General features: G+C 42.7%; 1 protein-coding gene across 3 annotated transcripts; it reads right to left on the minus strand.

Annotated features, from left to right (window-relative positions):
• Positions 1–1,587: 1,587 nt before the first annotated feature.
• On the minus strand, positions 1,588–18,169 carry SAYSD1 (SAYSVFN motif domain containing 1). Of its 3 annotated transcripts, none has more exons than XM_034962037.3 (2): positions 12,400–18,169; positions 1,588–3,309 (listed from the first exon to the last, which is right to left on the minus strand). In XM_034962037.3, exons 1-2 carry the CDS (start codon positions 12,727–12,729, stop codon positions 2,965–2,967), a joined length of 675 nt encoding a protein of 224 aa, XP_034817928.2. In that variant the 5' UTR covers positions 12,730–18,169; the 3' UTR covers positions 1,588–2,964. The 3 variants fall into 3 exon arrangements, with proteins under 3 accessions (XP_034817928.2, XP_063461342.1, XP_054969545.1); XM_063605272.1 differs by lacking the exon at positions 12,400–18,169 and adding an exon at positions 6,799–11,235; XM_055113570.2 differs by lacking the exon at positions 12,400–18,169 and adding an exon at positions 6,856–11,234.
• Between the last annotated feature and the right edge of the window lie 1,804 nt (positions 18,170–19,973).

Below are 19,973 nucleotides of genomic sequence, written 5' to 3' on the forward strand. Positions count from 1 at the left end.
CATGCTTCATGACATCCCAACCCCACCCCTGCATCCCCGGGCTCTTAGGGACGCTCATCCTATGCAGGAGCTCATACGTGTGTGTCCCCAGCAGCGCCAAATCCAGGGCATCTACAAATATTTGCTGGTATGAGTGGCAGGAACTAAAAACACACAGCTCGAATTTTGTTGTCTTCTGCCCAACTGAGGGTCACTGGTTCTTTCAATTGTGTAACTTTCTAAGATTTTGCAGCACAGAGCTTTTTGATTGACGCACAGATCAGTCAAAAGGCAAATGTGAAAGACAGCCTATACTCAAAGCATAACTCTAATAGCACAAAATACACATGCCTAAGTCATCACTGGCAAAGCTCCAAAGCTTTTGAGAAAGATCATTATACCCATCCACAGGGCCACTCACCCCCACCCAAACCTGAAACACTTAGAATAGGTCAGGGCTAGCATGAAAGTGATTGAGTCCCAGAGGTATAGCTCAATGACTTGGCCTAAAGAGCAGAGAGAAAAGAGAACTGAGTAAAGGTTTACCAGTGTGAAGGATGCTCACATAGGCCTCCAGGGACTCCACATCCACTGAGATTAGGAGACAAAATAACCCCAGATGGCGGGGATGGGGGTGGCAAAAGTTCTTTCAGTAAACATAAAGAACTTCCTAGGAAGTACCTGGAATCTTCTTTAGGGGTTCACTAGAAACAAATTATCTTTAGTTGGGAATAAATGATGGCCCTGCCCAAGGTTGGGGGTGGGGAACACACTTGATGGTATTTTGGGGTCCCTTCCAACTTTAGATGTAGAGTCTTGTTTAACAGTCCCTATCAATAGGCAAGATGGGATAATGTGAATAAAAGCAAAAACCAAGTTACTTGTTAGACTTGGACAGAAACGACTTCACTCGTGTATAAAGCTATCACAGTGACTGCATCTACCTCTGGGATTTCAAGTTCCCTGATGACAGAAGAATCCTTTAATGGAAGCTGCATGCTGGGTTAATGGTCATGCTGTGAGTGGAAATTCTGAGATCAATAGGCCTAAATTCGGAAAATCAAGGCTGCACCTAAAACCTAATGGTCTGATCAGAGCACCAAATACTTATTGTTCTTTCTTCTTCTCCCTGCCAGGCCATTAATTGATTCACACCCTATTTTTCCTAGAAGTTAATGCCATCATTACATGCACCTTTGGTAAGAGGTTAGAAGTGACAAATTGTTCACAGAAAATCTCATGCAAGGTGGGTTTGAGGCAATCTAGACTCCACCTCAAAAACAGCTGCATTTCAAAAATCACTACTGAGGTCCACCCATAGGTCAAGTCTCATGCGTGCTTAAGTCTTTACCCCACTGGGATTACTAATTGGATCAAACCTAATTCAGAGTTACAGGCATTTTGTTTTAGGGGAAAGTCTGAATTATATGTTTTTAAAATACAAATTAGTTCTTTCCTACAGCAATGCTTACTGCCCTGAGCACTGCAGTAAAACTTAAGATTAGGGAATTACTCCCTTGTATGGGGCTTTTATGAAACAGAAGAGCCCAAGGAAAGTATCAAGAAAATTAAGAAAGCCTTAAGAAAATAAATCAGTCAACAAAATTGTATCTTAAATACAATCAAAACTTCATGTTTAATAGGGATTCATCTGTTTCCCATACTTTTTACATGTTCAGTTCAGACAGAACTCATGGAAGAAAAGACTTTTCTGTGAGATAGAACAGACCATCTGCTTGACCGGATGGCTCTGAGGGACAGCCAAACTCCCAATGGCCAAAGGGCTGTGAGGAAGAGCAACACATATCAGAAGAATTTTCAGCAAGGGCTGAAACACAGTAAGGTTAGCCACAAAATGGAATGAGAGAAGCCCTAACCCAATGGGAGTTTGCCTAATTTTAATGAACCCAAACTCTAACATTGTACTGGAAAAGCAGCATTAAAATCCAGCCTGATTATCACAATTTACAGAATTTCTCACCAGAGGCCCACAGGTGAAAAAGCTGCTTACTCTAAAGCCCTTAGAACCGTATTGTGAACTGCGCATGCGAGGGATCTAGGTTGCGTGCTCCTTATGAGACTCTAATGCCTGATGATCTGAGGTGGAAGTTTCATCCTGAAACCACCTCCACCACCATCCCGTCCATGGAAAAACTGTCTTCCACAAAACTGGTCCCTGGTGCCAAAAACGTTAGGGACTGCTGCTTTAGAATATAAGAAACAACTCAAGCAGCCAACGGGTCTGGAGTTAACACTTCCAGCCCTCCCCTTTGTACACACTCAACACTTCTTGCTGAACTGGCCATTAATAACCACTTGTGAAATCCCTCCCCACACCTGCACTTAGGCGTTTGTCTCTTCCTACCTTCCTTTACTGAGTAGTGGCAAAATAATAGGAGAGTGGAAGATGGTGATGGGCAATGAAGAGGGACCTATTTCCGAAGAGGAGATGTTTTAAAGATATTTTATTTTTCAATACCAGTAATGACTGAAAATTAAAGAATTAAAGCAGGAAGCAAAACAAAAACAAACAAGAAACCCAAAACTTGCAACCTAAACTCTCTGGGAAAAAAGAAATTGCTATAAATGTTAAAAGACTTAAAGAGAACATTGACAATGCAGCCCTGATGTACCTAATCATACTTCAAACTGCTCGATGTTTTAAGCTGAGAATCTCCCCAGTGCCTTTCTAGTGCTCTAAAATCATCTCCCAAACAGATGAGAAATGAAACAAACAGGTCTCCCTTCTTGAGTACATAATTTTTATAAATTGCATCGGACCCACAGTGAATGTATTTTAGAGTTTCACCAAAACTATCAAAGATCAAATGGCAGCAAAAGATCAGGGAAAGAAGGTAGAAAAACTATGCAGTCACAGAGCTAACCCGCAAGCTGCCCTTAGTCCTATACACCTGAAATCAAATCCATAGCCAATGGTGAGGAAGACCACATCAGAGGTTAGCTGCATGACAGCACAGCTGGGTCCTATCTCCCTGCCAGGGGTCTCAACTGTAACTCGCGCTCCAACTGCTCTGCAGTCAGGGTGCCCTGGATGGCTTCACAGCCTGGATTGAACACAGAGTAGGCGCTCTTCTCTCCCTCTTTCTTCTCTTCAGGGCCTCGTGTCCCGACGTACATCCAATAGAACAAGGACAGGACAAAATATGCCAGGCCAAATTCCAGTTCCACAAACAGTCCCAGCAGGACCAACCAGAGAAGAACCTTCAAGAAGGTGATATTGGTCAGGAAAGACTGGTCCCAGCACGAGGGTAGAGGAATGGCTGTGTTCCATGGTGGCTCTGATGTGCTGCCCTGGGGCTGAGCCGCTTCCTAGGATACACAAACAAACAAAAGAAAGAATAAAGGGTAATGGAGCTGAGATGATCAAAACTAATCTGAAAAGGCAGTTTTCATTGCTCTGAGAAGGCTACTGGCTCATTGATTTCTATTCTTTCATGCAACTCTCTGAAACAATCATCTCCAAAGAACCTATGTGCTCTACTCCAACTGAATCAAAACTGATCAGCACTTCGTGAGATGTGACCTAATAAAAGCCCTACGTATTCAGACAGATTCTTATTCGTGGGAGTCATTTCTTCAGATTAGTCTGCTGCTAAGAAGAGCTAATTTGTGCCCCATACAGAAACTCCTGAATAACTGATAATGCAACAGTCATGACAAATGCTTCAAATACAGTCAGAGTCAATATACCTTTGTTGATTGGATTAGATGACCTAAAATATTACGAGTGACATGATTCTAAAATAGAGACAGGAAACAAAAATCCTTTTTACGTTTAAAAAAAAAAAATCAGCCAGGTGCACACCTGTAATCCCAGCACTTTGGGAGGCTGAGGCAGGCAGATCACTTGAGCTCAGGAGTTTGAGACCAGCCTGGCCAACATGGTGAAACCTCATCTCTACTAAAAATACAAAAATTAGCCAGCATGGTGGCACACGACTGTAATCCCAGCTACTCAGGAGGCCGAGGCATGAGAATCGCTCAAACCTGGGAGGCGGAGGCTGCAGTGAGCTGAGATTGCACCACCACACTCTAGCTTGGGCAACAGACCAAGACACTGTCTCAAAAACAAACAAAAACCACTGTTACAGCCATTACTGGGCCCCCTTACCTTCCCATCCCGTGATTAACCTACACAGGTCATTGTCACTCACCCAAGGCCCAGCCAATGTCTCCTAACTAGACTCCCTGCCTCCTATCTCTTCCCTCCCCAAGCCATCCTATGTACAACTGCTAAATGAATTTTCTTAAAGACCCATTACCCTCCTGTTCACAAACCTTCAAAAAAGTTCACTGCCTACAGGATAAAATCCAAACTCCTTGGGCTGGAACCCAAGACCCTCAATTTGTTCAACAGATTGAAATGCCAGTAGACAAGCCCCTGTGCCAGATGCTAATGGCAGACACAGGTATTTAGACAGCTCTGTGTCCAGTCCACTGTTTTCGGAACTCTTTTGAACATGACCTACAATAAGGAGTACATTTTAGACTGTAATCCAGAATACATATATGCAACAAAGTTTCACAAGTCAACACTTACCCTCCCTGAGACATTCTCTTGTATTTCCTATTCTACTTTAAAAACATTTTTAATAGGGAACAAGATCTTCTATATTAATTTCACCATCCACTAATGGGTCACAGTGGTCTAGGAAATTCCATGACAACACGATCCACAATCTTTTGTTCCATAAATGACCCTTCTTCTCCAGCTTAACTGGTCTTATTACTCAAAGATATTCTCAGTCCTCATCTCAAGCCTAGAATTCCGTCCACTTCCTCCTTCTTCCTTAACTCTTTGCCTTCCTTCCAGGCAAGCACAGTTCATGAACTGTCAGCCCTGACCTCCCTGGGCATCAGGGAGGGTGCCCCCTCTGCCTCCCCCAGAACCAGCTAGCTCTCCCGTTCATTAAGCACCAAACTACTCAGCACTACAGTGTCTCTCTTTTACTATAGGTCATGTCATGTATGATGCCAGATTGTTTAAGTAACAGGAAGCCACGTGTCTCCAGATCCAAACATGGCATCCCATACTCAGGTTCTCAATTCATAGCAGAACTTTCAGTTCATCTCTTCAGTTACATCCCCTATTCTTCTTCACGTGAATATTTAAAAGGGGATCACAAATACTGGTCATCTGATTTATGATGTTTCAGAAGTTCTATTTTGTCAGAACCTTCTTTTTTAGCATCAACATTGTAATTATTATCTTTTCAGTTAGATTAGAAAGTCTGATTGGAGAGGCCCTTATATTATCAGCCACATCCCTGACCCCTGATACTCATTAAAGAAAGAAATGTCTGTTTCAGATTTGACATGCATGCACAGTATGCGTTCTGGCCCAAGAAGAATGCATCTGGGCAGTGTTCTGGGCAAAGGGGAGAGTAGCATGAGATGACAGGGCTAAGGAGGGAGGGCATGAGGGTGGGAGCCAGATAAAGTAGGGCCAGGCAGGTTGCAGTGAAGATTCTGGAAATGGGAAACAGCTGAAGGTCTAAGCAGGGAACTAACCAAAAGCATGAAATCCCTGGTGCTAAAAAGGTTGGGGAGGAGGCCTAGCAAGAGAGAGCCAGACATTGACCAGGGTGGTGACAGCAGTCAGATGGAAATAGTGGACTGATGGACACAAAATACATTCTGAATATACATGTTGAGATTCACAATAAACTAAATTTATCATATAGGGAGTATAAAAAGAAGAATGTTCCTATGTCACCATTTACTGAGAGCCTTCCAATGTATGAACTCTTGTAATCCAGGAAGCAGGCATTATTATTCCCAACTTACTGATAAGAAAACACTGAGAGGTTAAGTAATTTCCCTAAAGCCATAAAACTAGTGATAGGCAGAGATGAGGTCAGTCTGGGATCCTAGGATGGTCTCCTCCAAAATATATTTTATTTAATTAGGGGCCTTTATGGGGGGTGGCAGGAGAAAGGTTAGGGAGCTAGAGGTAGATGGGTGTGGGGGGTGGGGGGGGGTAAACAAACTGACGAAGGGAACAAACAAGAGAGATACGGACATTCTTCTGCCTCATTTGGAACTTGTCTGAGTACCAGTTCCCTTCTGCTGTAAAATCTGGGTGAAGAAGTGTTTGTGACTGTTACATCACACACAGGCATGGTCCAAGGAAGGCACTGCCATTCCTCAAATATCAAGCTGCTTCTTACCTTAGGGCCTCTGCACTTGTGGTTCCCTCTGAGAGGAATGCTCCCTTCCCCTCATATCACTTGGTTGACCCCTCCTACTACAAACAGCAAAAATGTCACCGTATGTGCCCTTGGCTTAGTCCCCGTTTTTGCCAGGGTGGTTCCTTCTTGTTAAATGTCTCCTCCTTAGTGAGTTCTCCCTGCTCAGCTGATTTAAAATAGTACTCTGCTCCCCTCACCCCTAATTCACTATCACAATCTACTGGCTTTATCTTTTTTCTTTCATAGCATTTATCTGGTTTTGTTTATTGTCCTCCTTCCCCTGCTGCCCCAAGCTCAAATGCAAGTTGTACAAGAGTAGGACTTGTGTGTCTTAATTACACTGTCTCCCAGGATTTAGAACAAAAGCTGGAACACAGTGGGCACATGACAAGATTTTTGTTGAATGAATGAATGATAGTGAGGGAAAGGGAGAAATTCAAGATGACTACTAGATTTTGCGGGGGTGAGGCAAAGCTGTGCTTAGCCAGGCGACTCCAAAGGAGAGCCTTTGAGCAGAAGGCCAGCCTGAGCCAAGGCCTGGAGGTCAGGAGTGGTGGATGGGTATGGGAAATGGGTTCTGGGGCAGGGTGGTGTGCTGGGGGCTTGCCTGGGATATGGCTGGAGAGGGAAGCAGGAGGTTTCTGTAGGAATTTTTAAAAGTTACCAGCATTTTTGTCCTAATGTGGAAGAAGCTCGTCACAGAATTATTTCGGGAAACTGCTTTTCTCCAAGCAAAATCTGGTAGTGGAAAGGAGGATGTAGATACTTCCTCATCGATGACTGCTGAAAAGATGCAGCGGCATTGTCAGTCAGAGCGAGGCCCGGGTCGGGGCAGAGGCATCATTGCGGTCAGAGCTTGGCCCAAATGGAGGCCGCAGTGGCTTTGTTGCTCCAGATGACATGGTTTAGTTATTTTGATGGCCAAAGAGTATTCTTTGTGCATATACATTACAGTTTCTTGATCCCTTCATCTGTAGAGGGACAGGAGATAAAGTTTTTGGAATCTCCATGCCTGAGATTAAAAGGTGTGGGACTTCCTCTACCAGGCTCATTTCCTTGGACCTAATATCCTCTGTGTTTCTTGGGTTTCTCCACATGGCTGTGGATGACAGGATTTCCCAAAGCTTTATGGCTGAAGCATATTCCATAGTGTATCTGTATGGTGGTTTCTTTATCCCTTCAGCTGTGGGTGGACAGGACAGGTCATTTACCATGATGTCCTCTAGGTTCAACAGTGTGGCTGCAAATGATGTAATTTCATTACATTTTTCTGGATGAAGAGTATTCCATTTGTGTATATATACTACAGTTTCTTTATCCCTTCATCTGCGGATGAACAGGTTTCTCCACATGACTGCAAATGACAGGATTTCATCCATTTCTGTCGTGGAAGGGTATTCCATTCTGGATATATATTTCAGTTTTGTCATCCCTTCATCAAGGGATGAACAGGTTCAACTGTGTGGCTCCAGGTGATATGATTTCAGTATATGTGCACAGCTGAAGGGTATTCCATTGTGAATGAATACTACAGTTTCTGTATCCCTTCATCTGTGGATGAACAGGTCTCTCTCCACGTTGCTGGAAGTGGGGTGATGTCCTAAAGTTTGATGGCTGAAGAGTATTCCATTGTGCAAATATCCTGGAGTTTCTGTATTCCTTCATCTGTGGATGAACACGACTGCTTTACATTTGGCCTGTGCCAATGGCCATGTGGAAGTGGTCACTCTCCAGGTGAACTGAAAGTGCCAGACTGACATTGGTGACAAATGAAACAGGATGCCTTTGATGAAGGCTGTACATTGCCAAGAAGAGATTTGTGTCATCATTCTGCTAGAATGTGGCACCAACCCAGATCTTATGGATGTCTATAGCAACAATGCACTACACTATGCTGTGTATAATGAGAATACACTACTGGCAGAAAAACTGCCTTCACACCATGTGAATACTGAAGTGCTGAACAAGGATGCAAACACACCACTTTTACTTGCTATAGTTTGCAAAACACAGCAAAAGGTGGAATTTTAGTGAAGAAACAAGCAAATGTACATGCTGTTGATAGGTTGAAAAGAACAGCTCTCATGCCTGTTGTACATTATGGCTTGTCAGGTATAGTTAGCATTCTTCTTCAACAAAATATTGTCTTTCCTCAAGAGTATGTATGAACAGACTGCAGATTATGCTATTTCTGGTGGTCTGACAAGCACTCACAACAAATTTTGCAACATTAAAAAAAAAAGATACTTGAAAATGGTCTTCAAAATGACAACCCAGAAGAAGCATCCAAGAAGAATGCAAGTTTGAAAACAGGAGGAGAAAGTGAAAAAGATTCTGGGAGTTCTGAAGCATTTGCCTTCAGTATTTTAAAAAAAACTTTGTGTTGATCCATGGCCTAAACCAGATGATGAAGACTTGACTTTTACTACCAAGCAGTGTATCCCTGAGAGTGTTTCAAAGTCTTTACTTGGACCTTCATATAAAAAACGAAAAAATATATAGTAAATGGAAAGGGAGAAGGGCCTCCTGAAAAACATCCTTCCCTAAAGCCTACCACGGAAATGAAAGATTCTGTTGTGAAGAAAGCAAGAGAAAGGAAGAACGAACAAACATCCAAAGCAGAACAAGAAGTACAAGTGACATCAGAGGAAGAATAAGAAAAGCTTGAAAGTGAAAATAAACAGCCACAGGTTGAAGAAGCTAGAAAGAAGCACGAAAGTTAAAAAAAAAAGTATCAAAAAAACCTATATGATAGTACATCTGCTGACGATGATGATAAATTAATTCAACAAAGGAAGAGTGGAAAAACTTACCATCAGCGATTTCCTAGGAAGGAGAACAAAGAGTACGCTAGGCCTGCAAAGAAAATGTCAAATGAAAAGAAAAAGGTCAAAAAGCAAACTCATTTAGGGATGAACCTGATGACTTAACTCGGCCATCTGAAACAGCTTCAGAGGATCATGAGGAACCTTACCCTCATTGTAAGAAGTTTATGATGCTCATTAAGCAATATGGAATGGATTGTAATGATTCTCGTATCCTAATGGAAATCCAGAATGCATTTCTTTCATGTGAAAAGTCACTGGACCTTAAAAAAAATTATCTGTGAACAACTTACACTAGACAATAAGAAATATGAAAACTGAGTTTAGTGTTCTGAAGGAGCTATCCAAAACACAAGAAATGAAGTCACAGTTCAATATCAAAAAGTAGAATGGAAACAGGAACTCTACAGTTTGCAGCTTAGAAGACGATGAGAAGAAATGCTAATATGTTATATGAAAAAATTAGGGAAGAGTTAGAAAGGAAAGTGGAGCAACATAGGAAAGAAGTTGAAGTAAAAGAACAGCTTAAACTGACTATCAGATCACTAGAAATAGAATTGAAGGCTTGAAGAAATACTTTAAGAAAAAAAAATCTGATGCATGAAAATTGCTTGTTGAAGAGAGATATTGCCTTTATTGTGTATGTAAGTATACACAATAAAAAATAGGAACCTCGAAAGGGAAAAAGGACATTGAAATTGTTAAAGAAATGAATGATGACCTTCAAGAGACTATAAAACTGAATGGAAAAACATTAACAAAAACAGTATCCCAGTATGGTCAACAGCTTAACGACCTCAAAACTGAGAATACAATGCTCAAGTCTAAACTGGAGAAGGAAAATCAAAACAAGGAAAGACTGGAAGCTGAAGTTGAGTCATTCCATGCTAGACTGGCTGCTGCTATAAGTGAGTGTGATCAAAGTGTGAAAACAAAAAGAGACCTAGAACTTGCTTTACAGAGAGCACAAGACGTTTCTTTACAAGAAAGAAAATGAGTTCTGATATTTCTGAACTAAAAGATAATAATGAGTTTTTAACTGAGCAACTTTCCGAAGCTCGAATTCAATACCCTAAAAAGTAAACTCCATGACACAAGAAATTCTCTCAGAGAAAAGGTTTTGGTTTTATAAAGTGTACAAAAGGACCTAAGCCAAGTAAATCCTTTGGAAAGTGGGACTACGTAGAGGAGAGAATATCTCAACTACAACATGAAAATCTGTTGCTTCAACAACTAGATGGTGCTCATAAGAAAGGGGATAATGAACAAAAGGTAATTAATATCCAAGGATGCTGTCTTGAGAGTGAAAAGGAAGGTCTTCTGCTAGAAGGGAAAAATAAGGAATTAATCAATGAATGCAATCATTTAAAAGACTGTTTCAGTATGAAAAAGAGAAAGCAGAAGGAGAAGTAAGTATCAAAAAAGATAAATATTTTCAAACTTCCAGAAGGAAAATTTAAAATATTTGGCTACGGCTACATGTTGAACCTAGTTGAATATAAAAATTAATAGGCAAAAAATGTGTTTACCATACTGTATAATTCCATTTACATGAAACATCCGGAAGAGACAAATGTATAGATAGAAAGTAGACTGACATTTGTGCAGGGCTGGGGTTGGAAATGGGTAGTAACTGCTCATGTGCAAGAGGGGCCTTCTTGGAGTGATAGAGACGTTCTAAAGTTGCAGTGATGGTTGCATGACTCAATAAATTTACTAAAAATCTTTGAACTGTATGTTAAAAGAGATAAATTCTGTAGTATGTAAACCTTATTTCAATAAAGCTGTTCAATTAAAAAAACAAAAATTAAAAATAATTAAAAAAAAATAGAATGCTAAAGAAATCTCTGACAGGCCACAGTGTGCCATCAAAATTGTCTGACATGAATTGTAAATTAGACTTTTTCTTTTCTAAACTAGAGGCAGAATCTGAAGAAAAAAAATTAAATGAGAATTTTCACACCAGAGCAAACCCAGAAATGATAAGTCAATGAAAATGAGCTTAAGGCAGAGTCCCTTATGGAAAAACAGAGCAATTAACAACAAACTGGAGGTCCAGCATTTCCTCTCATCCTTTTGTCTGGCCATCAGCGTTTGGGTTCTCAATAATGGAAGTTTTTCTCTGAATTCAGTTTCTCTGGGTCCAACTCAATGATCTCATTCCCTTGGAAATGAGACATACAGTCAAAAGTTCATTGCATGGGTTAGACATTGTTTTTTAACTGCAGAGAGAAAAAGAATAAAGGAAATGGTTTCTAAAATCTTAAGCAAGTGTTGTACTTAGAAAGTTCTAGTCAACAATAAAATTATCCAAAGACAATTAACACAAACTGCACACAAGGAAATGGATTGTCTGAACTCTGCTGCGCTCTTTTCACCTTTCTGCAAGTCAGATGGAATCCTGTATATCACTGAGAATATCAAATCAAAATTGAGTAATAGGTTCAGTAATTTTAAAAAATTCCCTCAAATCAAATGTTGTGCAATAATAGATGAACTTACAGGAAATAATTTTAAGGTGAGCAAGGTACACTTTTCTTCCAGCATATTTTCATTTTAAAAGGAATTTTTTAGTTCTTATTGCACTTATGAGGAACAAAGCACTGGGCACAAATTGTTACAAAGCACTTATCCCTTGATGTTTTGTCCTGTATTTCCACATAGACATTTCAACCTCGCTGCAAGCCACCTTACCATTTTACTGAGTTAAAACTAAATGAAAACACAAAAGGATGCAAATTAAATTCATCTGCAAAACAAGAGATTACCAAAACAATTAAATGTGAAAAGGTTATCATACTAAATCACTTTTTTTTGTTTGTGTCTTGAACATTCACTATGGAACTTGAATAAGCTTCTGCCACTACCGGCAGTTACAGCTACCACACTTTGGTAAATTCTGTATTCAAACGCATTTCTAAGTCACAGGCTATCTGGGCTACTACTAGCTGCATGTGCCCCAGGTGCGAATCAAATGAAGTTTTAATTACTGCTACTTGTGATCGGTATCCAATTAGACCTTTTACCCTCCATTAGCAGAGGGCTGTGGCTCAACTTGGTTGTGGAGAGGTTTCCCAATGCCACAGGGCGTCACGATAACTCAATTCGGAGTGAATAATTTAAGAGCAGAGGTGCTTTCTCCCAGGACCCTCGACTCTCGCTGGAATTAGGAGCTGCGTGGGTCGCGGGCTGGAAAGAAAATGTCAAAACTGCTAACAGTGCTGACACGTGTGGCCGGAGATGAGCGGGCCGGCCCTCGATCGGGAGGGAGGGGCCAGTAGCCCCGCCTCCGGAAGCTAGGGCCACACCCCCGGCAGCTAGGGCCGCGCCCTCGACTGTGGCTCCGAGGCCAGGTCCTAGGGCCGAAGTTTCCGTCGTCTCACCTGAACTAGGCCGGGCTGGGCCCGGGCACTCGCGGGCCTAGGTTTCCATACCAGGAACCGCTTTAGCCAGCCTGGGGCTGCCTTTAGAGTCGCTGCTGCTTCCGCCTTCTCTCCTGGGGTTTGTGCGCCCTCACTGGCAGCAGGGGGTTGGGCCGCCAGACCCGCCCGTTGCCGCGCCGCCCGAAACTCAGCTAACCGCTGTTCCATGGCGCGCGCCTCGCGTCCGTTGGCCGATAAGGGAGCGCGCGCCCGCAGGCCGCACGGCAGTTGCCTCCGCTCGGCCCGCGCCGGCCGCCGTGCGCCTGCGTGGCAGAAGCCCCTGCTGAGCATGCGCACTGGTGTGACCCGCGTCTCCTCCGTTTGTGAAGTCTGGCGGGTCGCGTGTATACTTAGCCGTCCTCTCTTCACAGGCACGTGGACACAGTGTCACCTCCTCAAGCCAAGTCTAAAGCACAGGGCTGCCCCATTGCCCCTCTCCCAAAGGCCGCTCTGCCTTGCTGCATCTAACTTAAGGGCTTGAGCCCCCACTGATCCAGCGTCCTGTATTCGGGATCTCTGTTGCTGGGCCCCAATGAACAGCGCCACAGTGAGAAAATGGTTCCAGGGGATAGGAGAGGCCCGTGATCTCTAGGACATTCCAGCGTCAGGAGAATAACAGGCTACATCCTACCCTTTTTCTCTTATCAAGGAAAGGGTATGCCAATCTTAGTACCTGGAGGGTGACTTTCTCACTGCTCACAAAGCAGGCTGTGCAGCTCCATCATTGGTCTTGCCACGTTGGGAAATTATCTCGTTTTGTGTCTAGATACGTCAGAACCTTAAAAAAACCAACAACAAAAACTTTTATTGGGGTGCAACATAAAATACACATATCTTAAGAATATGGCTCAGTAGATTTGCTCTTATGTATGCACCTGTGTAACTACCACCCAGATGGAGAGAAAGAACATTTCTGTACTCTGGGAGTTTCCTTGTGCCCTCTCCCAATCAGTACCCTCCCAAAAGGACACAGTTCAGGTTAGGGGCTGTTTTATACGTTCTTAAAGCTGTAAGCATCTAGCTAAGTGTCACTTACATAATTAAGACTCAAATATTTGTTGGATCTGGCTGAGGGTGACTCGAGAAATTAGACAAATTAGAACAGAGTCATCCATTCATTTAACAAACGTTTACCTAGGGCCTGCTCTGTCTAAAGTCACAGGCACTGGGGATGCTGGGATGAAAGGAAAAAACAAACAAAAACCTGTTTTCTTAGAGCTTACACTCCAAATGGAAATACAGACAATAAACAAATGTGTATCTACATATTTCATGTCATATCAGGTACTGATAAGTGCTGTGAAGAAAAGTGAAGCAAAGTAGGCAATGGTGGAGGTATTAGAGAAGACCTCCCTGAAGGTTTGTCATTTGGGCATAGACTTAAATGAGTGAGGTATGTAGATATCTGAACAGGAGTGTTTCAGTCAGAGGAACAAGTGCAAAGGTCCCGAGGCCTCAAATAGCACGCTTGACTTGTTCACAGAACATCAGGGAGGCTGTTATGACTGGATTGGAAGGAGGGAGAGGGAGGCAGGGAGGGAGGGAGGGAAGGAGGGAAGGAGGGAGGGAGGGGGAGAGAGGGAGGGAGGGAGGAAAGAGTGACAGAAAATAAAGATGCCAGGGGCAAGATCATGCATGTAAGGCCCTGTAGGCCATGGTGAAGACTAAGTGTGGTGGGAAGCAGTTAGTGGATTTTGAGCAGGAGATGATATGATATGACATATTTTTAAAGGATTACACTGGCTGATGGAGGTGGGACCCTGGAAGATAGCAAGAATAGAAGAAGGGAAACTAGTTAGGAATAAATATGGTAGAATGAGAAACTGTAGTAGTTTGAGTTAGAGTGGTAGTGATGGAGGTCACGAGAATTGGTCAGATTCTGAATGTATTTTGAAGACCTGAGCCAACATGGTGTGAGATGGATTGGATGTGGAATGTGAGGAAAAAAGGTATCAAGGATGACAGGGCCAGCCTGGTGGCTCACGCCTATAATCCCGGCACTTTGGGAGGCCAAGGCAGGGGGATCGCTTGAACCTAGGAGTTCAAGACCAGCCTGGGGAACATAGCAAGACCTCATCGCTATTAAAAAAAAAAAAAAAAAAAAGGATGACAGGTTTCTTCCATTACTACCCCACTCCTCCTGCCCCCCCATACACATACACACATGCCCTGAGCAACCAGGCAAATGATGCTGGGGCCCTCTATTGAAATGAGGGCACACTGGGAGGAGAGAATTACAGAATAAACACTGGAAGTTTTGTTTTGGACATACAAAGAACTTGAGATGCCTATTGGATATCCAAAAAATAGGCAGTTAGATAGTGAAAATAATTTGAGGGGAAAGTCAGGACCAGAGGCACACACTGGGAGTCATCAGCATGTGTATATTTAAAGCTGTAAGACTAGATAAGATCAGTGAGTGTTGATAAGAAGAGATTTGAGGGCTGAGCCCTGAGTGGATTAGAGATGGTTTGTAAGAGAAAAGAATGGGATTATTACACCACAATGTCCTCTCTTTGAGAAACCACAAGAGGAAATTTCTTGCCCATTTTGGTGTCAGGAGTATGTCTGCTTCTCTTGAGAGACGGGATTCTTTAACCGATTTTGTCTCCCACTTGATAATGACTCTAAGACCTTAGGCCTGCATCTTGCAGGCATATAGAATTAAGGCATACAATTTGTGGGCGGTTGCAGTCAGGGTCCCTGACAGGAAACGTGGCACCTTCCAAAGGGTGAAGTAAGAAGGGCTTAGTGAAGGAGTAAGTTACAAAGGTGTGGCAGGATGAAGGAAGCCAGCAAGGGATGGTTCACAGGAAGTGCTACCTGTCTCTAGGCCCAAAGCATCAGGAGGACAGAGCAGTTATCAGAACCCAGTGAGCCCTGTAGCTATAGGAGAAGCAAGGAGACACAGGAGCCCTTCAGGGAGCATAGAACAGGTAGAGAAGGGTGGAAAGAGGATCAGAAGAGGCAAACAGAACATCCAGGCCAGAGCTAACGTGGTTCCTGCTCTGTCTTGCTTTGGAAACCTTATTTTCTTTTTGCTTTGTTTTATTTATTATGAATTTACTTTTACTTGGTGCTTTGTAAGCCTCTTTAAATCCTTTTTGGAAGAGGTTAAAAGAATAGAAAAAAGAAAAGATGAAAGAGACCATCATGAAGAACAACTCCTGCCAAGCCAACTTTATTTCCTCTTTGGACGGGATTATGAGACTAGTAAATAAGAAGGGTCCCCAAAATGTGCTTAATGTGTGAATTTCATTAATTTTTATTATGAAATATTTTGTAAATGCCACATTTTACATATATATAATGTATATGCCATATACATAACATATATAATGTGTATGTGTCATACATATAAGTTATAAATAAAATACCCACATGATATGGTTTGGATCTGTGTCCCTGCCCAAATTTCATGTCAAATTGTAATCCCCAGTGTGGAGGTGGGGCCTGGTGAGATTGGATCATGAGTTTTTTTCTAATGGTTTAGCACCATCCCCCTAGTGCTGTCTTGTGATAGAGTTCTCACTAGATCTGGTTGTGTAAAAGTGTGTGGCATGGCTGGGTGCAGTGTCTCACGCCTGTAATCCCAGCACTTTGGGAGACCAAGGCAGGTGGATCACTTGAGGCAAGGGGTTTGAGACCAGCCTGGCCAACATGGTGAAACCTTGTCTCTACTAAAAACATAAAAATTAGCTGGGCATGGTGGCACACGCCTGTAATCCTAGCTACTCGGGAGGCTGAGGCATGAGAATTGCGTGAACCCAGGAGGTGGAGGTTGCCGTGAGGTGAGATCGTGCCACTGCACTCCAGCCCGGGCAACAGAGCGAGACCCTGTCTTGGAAAAAAAAAAAATTGTGGCACTTTCCCACCCCTTCTCTCTTCCTCCTGCTCCAGCCATGTAAGACCTGCATGCTTTCCCTTCACCTTCTGCCATGATTGTAAGTTTCCTGAGGCCTCCCCAGCTATGCTTCCTATATAGCCTGCAGAACTGTGAACCAATTAAACCTCTTTATAAATTACCCAGTCTCAGGTGTTTCTTCATAGCAATGCAAGAATGCACTAATACAGGCCTTGTTATAGAATTGAGTCATTGGCCCGATTCTATATTCCTGTCTGTATCCACGCCATAAAAGGCAGAGTAGACTTCCCCATTCCTTGACTGTAAACTCAGCCATGCAGATTGCTTTGGCCAAATGGGATGATGGCGGAAACTACGTGAGCAGGAACTTGAAGTGTGTTTGTCCTGTTAAATAAATTCTCTTAATATTCCACATTTCCATGAGATGAACTTGCAACAGCTAGCCAGCTAATCCAAGAATAATGAAAGACATCTAGGTTGTGGTCACCTGGCTGACCCAGAGACTTGCAGTTTAAAGCTGAGCTGCCCAACTGAGCACAGCCTCAAATAGCTAACCCCCAGCTTACCCTAAAATGTATGAAAACAAACGCTTATTTTACATAACTGAAATTTTGCAGTTGCATGTTACACAGCAAATGCTAACCAATACATACATACCCAATACCCAAGAAGAACATTTTAAGTTCCCTGTGTCCCTGTATGCTCATTCTTGATTCCCCACTCCTTTAATCTATTAGTGTGGTGGGGTATAGTAATCGATTTTCTGTTGTTAAATCATCCTCCATTCATGGAATAAATAAAACTCAAATCACTTTATAAAACATAAAACTCAAAGCTAAATTCAGTTTGAGAATTTTCTAGAAATTTTACATCTTTTGTTCATTAGTGAGATTTTCCTATAATTTTCTTTTCATGTGCTGTCCTCAATTTTAGATAGACTTTGCTAGCCTTATGAAATAAGCTGAAGTGTGCCTCCATCTTCCACACCCCCCACCCAAATGTTCTAGAACAGTTTGAACAAAATAGGAATTAACTGTTTCTTTAATATTTTGGTCGGACTTAGTAGTAAAACCATCTGGACCTGGTGTTTCCTTGTATCAGGTAAATAAATGTAATCTACAATTAACTGGATTCATAGCTGGTCAATTCACCCTTACCCAAAAAGGGTCAAGAAATGGATCAACATTGCTCTGTCCTGTTTGATATTTTTAGGAGTGTCTTGGGTGAAAATATGAGAGAGAATTTATCGTTTATTCAGGTGACAAAAATTTCGTAGAGAAGATCTGCAGTTATGCCTTTAGGGTAAAAAATAAACCAAAATGAATTTGATTCAATTTATTACGATTAAAGCATTGTGGGGATGCTCAGAGGGAACTGTGCTTCCTTCTAGATTTGCATTTATGTTTTTATATCATTGTTTTTGTTTCTTAATCATTGGCTTGGGAGCAATTTGTTTCAATAGGACTTGGAGACTTTCCCTGACCACAGACTGGGTAGGAGGAGGGTTATATGGGGAATGTTTCAGCTGCTACTATGAATCCCATTTTCAAAGTGAGAGAGGATATAGTTTTTTTTTTTTTTGAGACAGTCTCACTCTGTCACCCAGGTTGGAGTACAGCAGCACGATCTCAGCTCACTGCAACCACTGCTTCTCGGGTTCAAGTGATTCTCGTGTCTCAGCCTCCCAAGTAGCTGGGACTACAGGCACGAGCCGCCACACCTGGCTAGTTTTTTATATTTTTTGTAGAGATGGGGTTTTGCCATGTTGGCCAGGCTGGTCTTGAACTCCTCACCTCAGGTGATCTGCCTTCCTCAGCCTCCCAAAGTGCTGGGATTACAGGCATGAGCCACTGCACCCAGCCCAAGGATGTATTCTTGATACCCCCATGTATTCATGCTCTCTTTGGTCCTATCCTTGCAGGTACCACATACCAAGTTCTGAGCACTATGCTTTATATGACAAACCATATAAAGTAGAGGGGGGTAGCCTGGATAATGATGTGTCCAGAGCAGGATTTCTCAGCCTTGGCACTTTTGATGTTTTGGGCCAGAAAATCGTTGTGGGGGTTGTCCTGTGTCTTGTAGGATTCTTAGCAGCATCCCTGGCCACCACCCACTAGTTGCCGGTAGCATTCTCCCCTAGATGTAACAACCAAAAATGTCTCTAGATAATGCCAAATGCCTCCTAAGAGGCAAGTTTGCCCCCGGTTGAGAACCACTGGTCTAAAGACCACATTGTAGTAAGAATGGTAAAGGCAGTGAGTGATTTGGGCCAGAGAGGGAGATTCACGGTGAAAACATACCAGTTTGTTTTAGAAACTCTGTTAGAAGTGCTGTTGTGGCCCTCTGGGCGACTATCTTCCAGTCTTCCAACAGGCTAGACAGGAAATTCGCCAGGCTGCTAATCTTCTCTTGCCTACTCCAGATTCCCAGCCATATGAAGACACCCTAGCTGGACGATCAGTTCTTGTTAAGAATCTGACCCCTCAAACTCTACAACCTCGATGGACCAGACCCTCCTTAGTCATCCATAGTACCCCAATTGCAGTCTGCCTGCAGGACCCTCCCCATTGGGTTCACTGTTCCAGAATAAAACTGTGTCCATTGGACAGCCAACCTGATTTCTCCTCTTCCTCCTGGAAGTCACAAGTACTCTCCCCTACTTCCCTTAAACTCACTCGAATTTCTGAAGAACATAATAACCCTCATGAGCCTAATACATCCCTTCATTCTATTAAGTCTATTCATCCTTACCCTACTTTTTGCAACAGGGCTTTACGCAGTCACCCCCACTACTTGGACTGCGCCCCAAAAACTTGTCATCCCTACTATCTTCTGTCTAGTCATACTCCTATTCACCATTCTCAGCTGTTTATAAATGCCCTGCTCTTGTTTACACTGCCAGTTTACACTGTTTCTCCAAGCCATCACAGCTGATATCTCCTGGTGCTATCCCCAAACTGCCACTCTTAACTCCCTCTTAGAGTGGATAGATGATCTTTGCTGGCAGGGCACCCTCCAATACTTTCACCCTGATGAAGTCCTATTCCTTAGTTTTATACTCTTATTCTCGTTCCCATTCTTATGCTACCCTCTACCTCTCCCCAGCTATCTCCACCATACTATCAATCTCAGTCACTCTTTCCTAGCCGTTTCTAGTCCTTTTTTAACAAACAATTGCTGGCTTTGCATTTCTCTTTCCTCCAGGATCGCCAAGGCCTCGACTTACTCACTGCTAAAAAAGGAGACTCTGTATATTTTTAAATGAAGAGTGCTGTTTTTACCTAAATCAATCTGGCCTGGTATATGACAACAGAAAAAACTCAAGGATAGAGCCCAAAAACTAGCCAACCAAGCAAATAATTATGCTGAACCCCCTTGGGCACTCTCTAATTGGATGTCCTGGGTCCTCCCAATTCTTAGTCCTTTAATACTTGTTTTTCTCCTTCTCTTATTCGGACCTTGTGTCTTCCGCTTAGTTTCTCAATTCATACAAAACCGCATACAGGCCATCACCAATAATTCTATGTAACAAATGCTCCTTCTAACAACCCCACAATATCACCCCTTACCCCAAAATCTTGCTTCAGTTTAATCTCTCCCACTCTAGGTTCCCATGCCGCCCCTAATCCCGCTTGAAGCAGCCCTGAGAAACATCGCCCATTATCCC

The sequence above is a fragment of the Pan paniscus genome, chromosome 5 (genome assembly GCF_029289425.2).
Source record: "Pan paniscus chromosome 5, NHGRI_mPanPan1-v2.0_pri, whole genome shotgun sequence".
NCBI classification, from domain to species: Eukaryota; Metazoa; Chordata; class Mammalia; order Primates; family Hominidae; genus Pan; species Pan paniscus.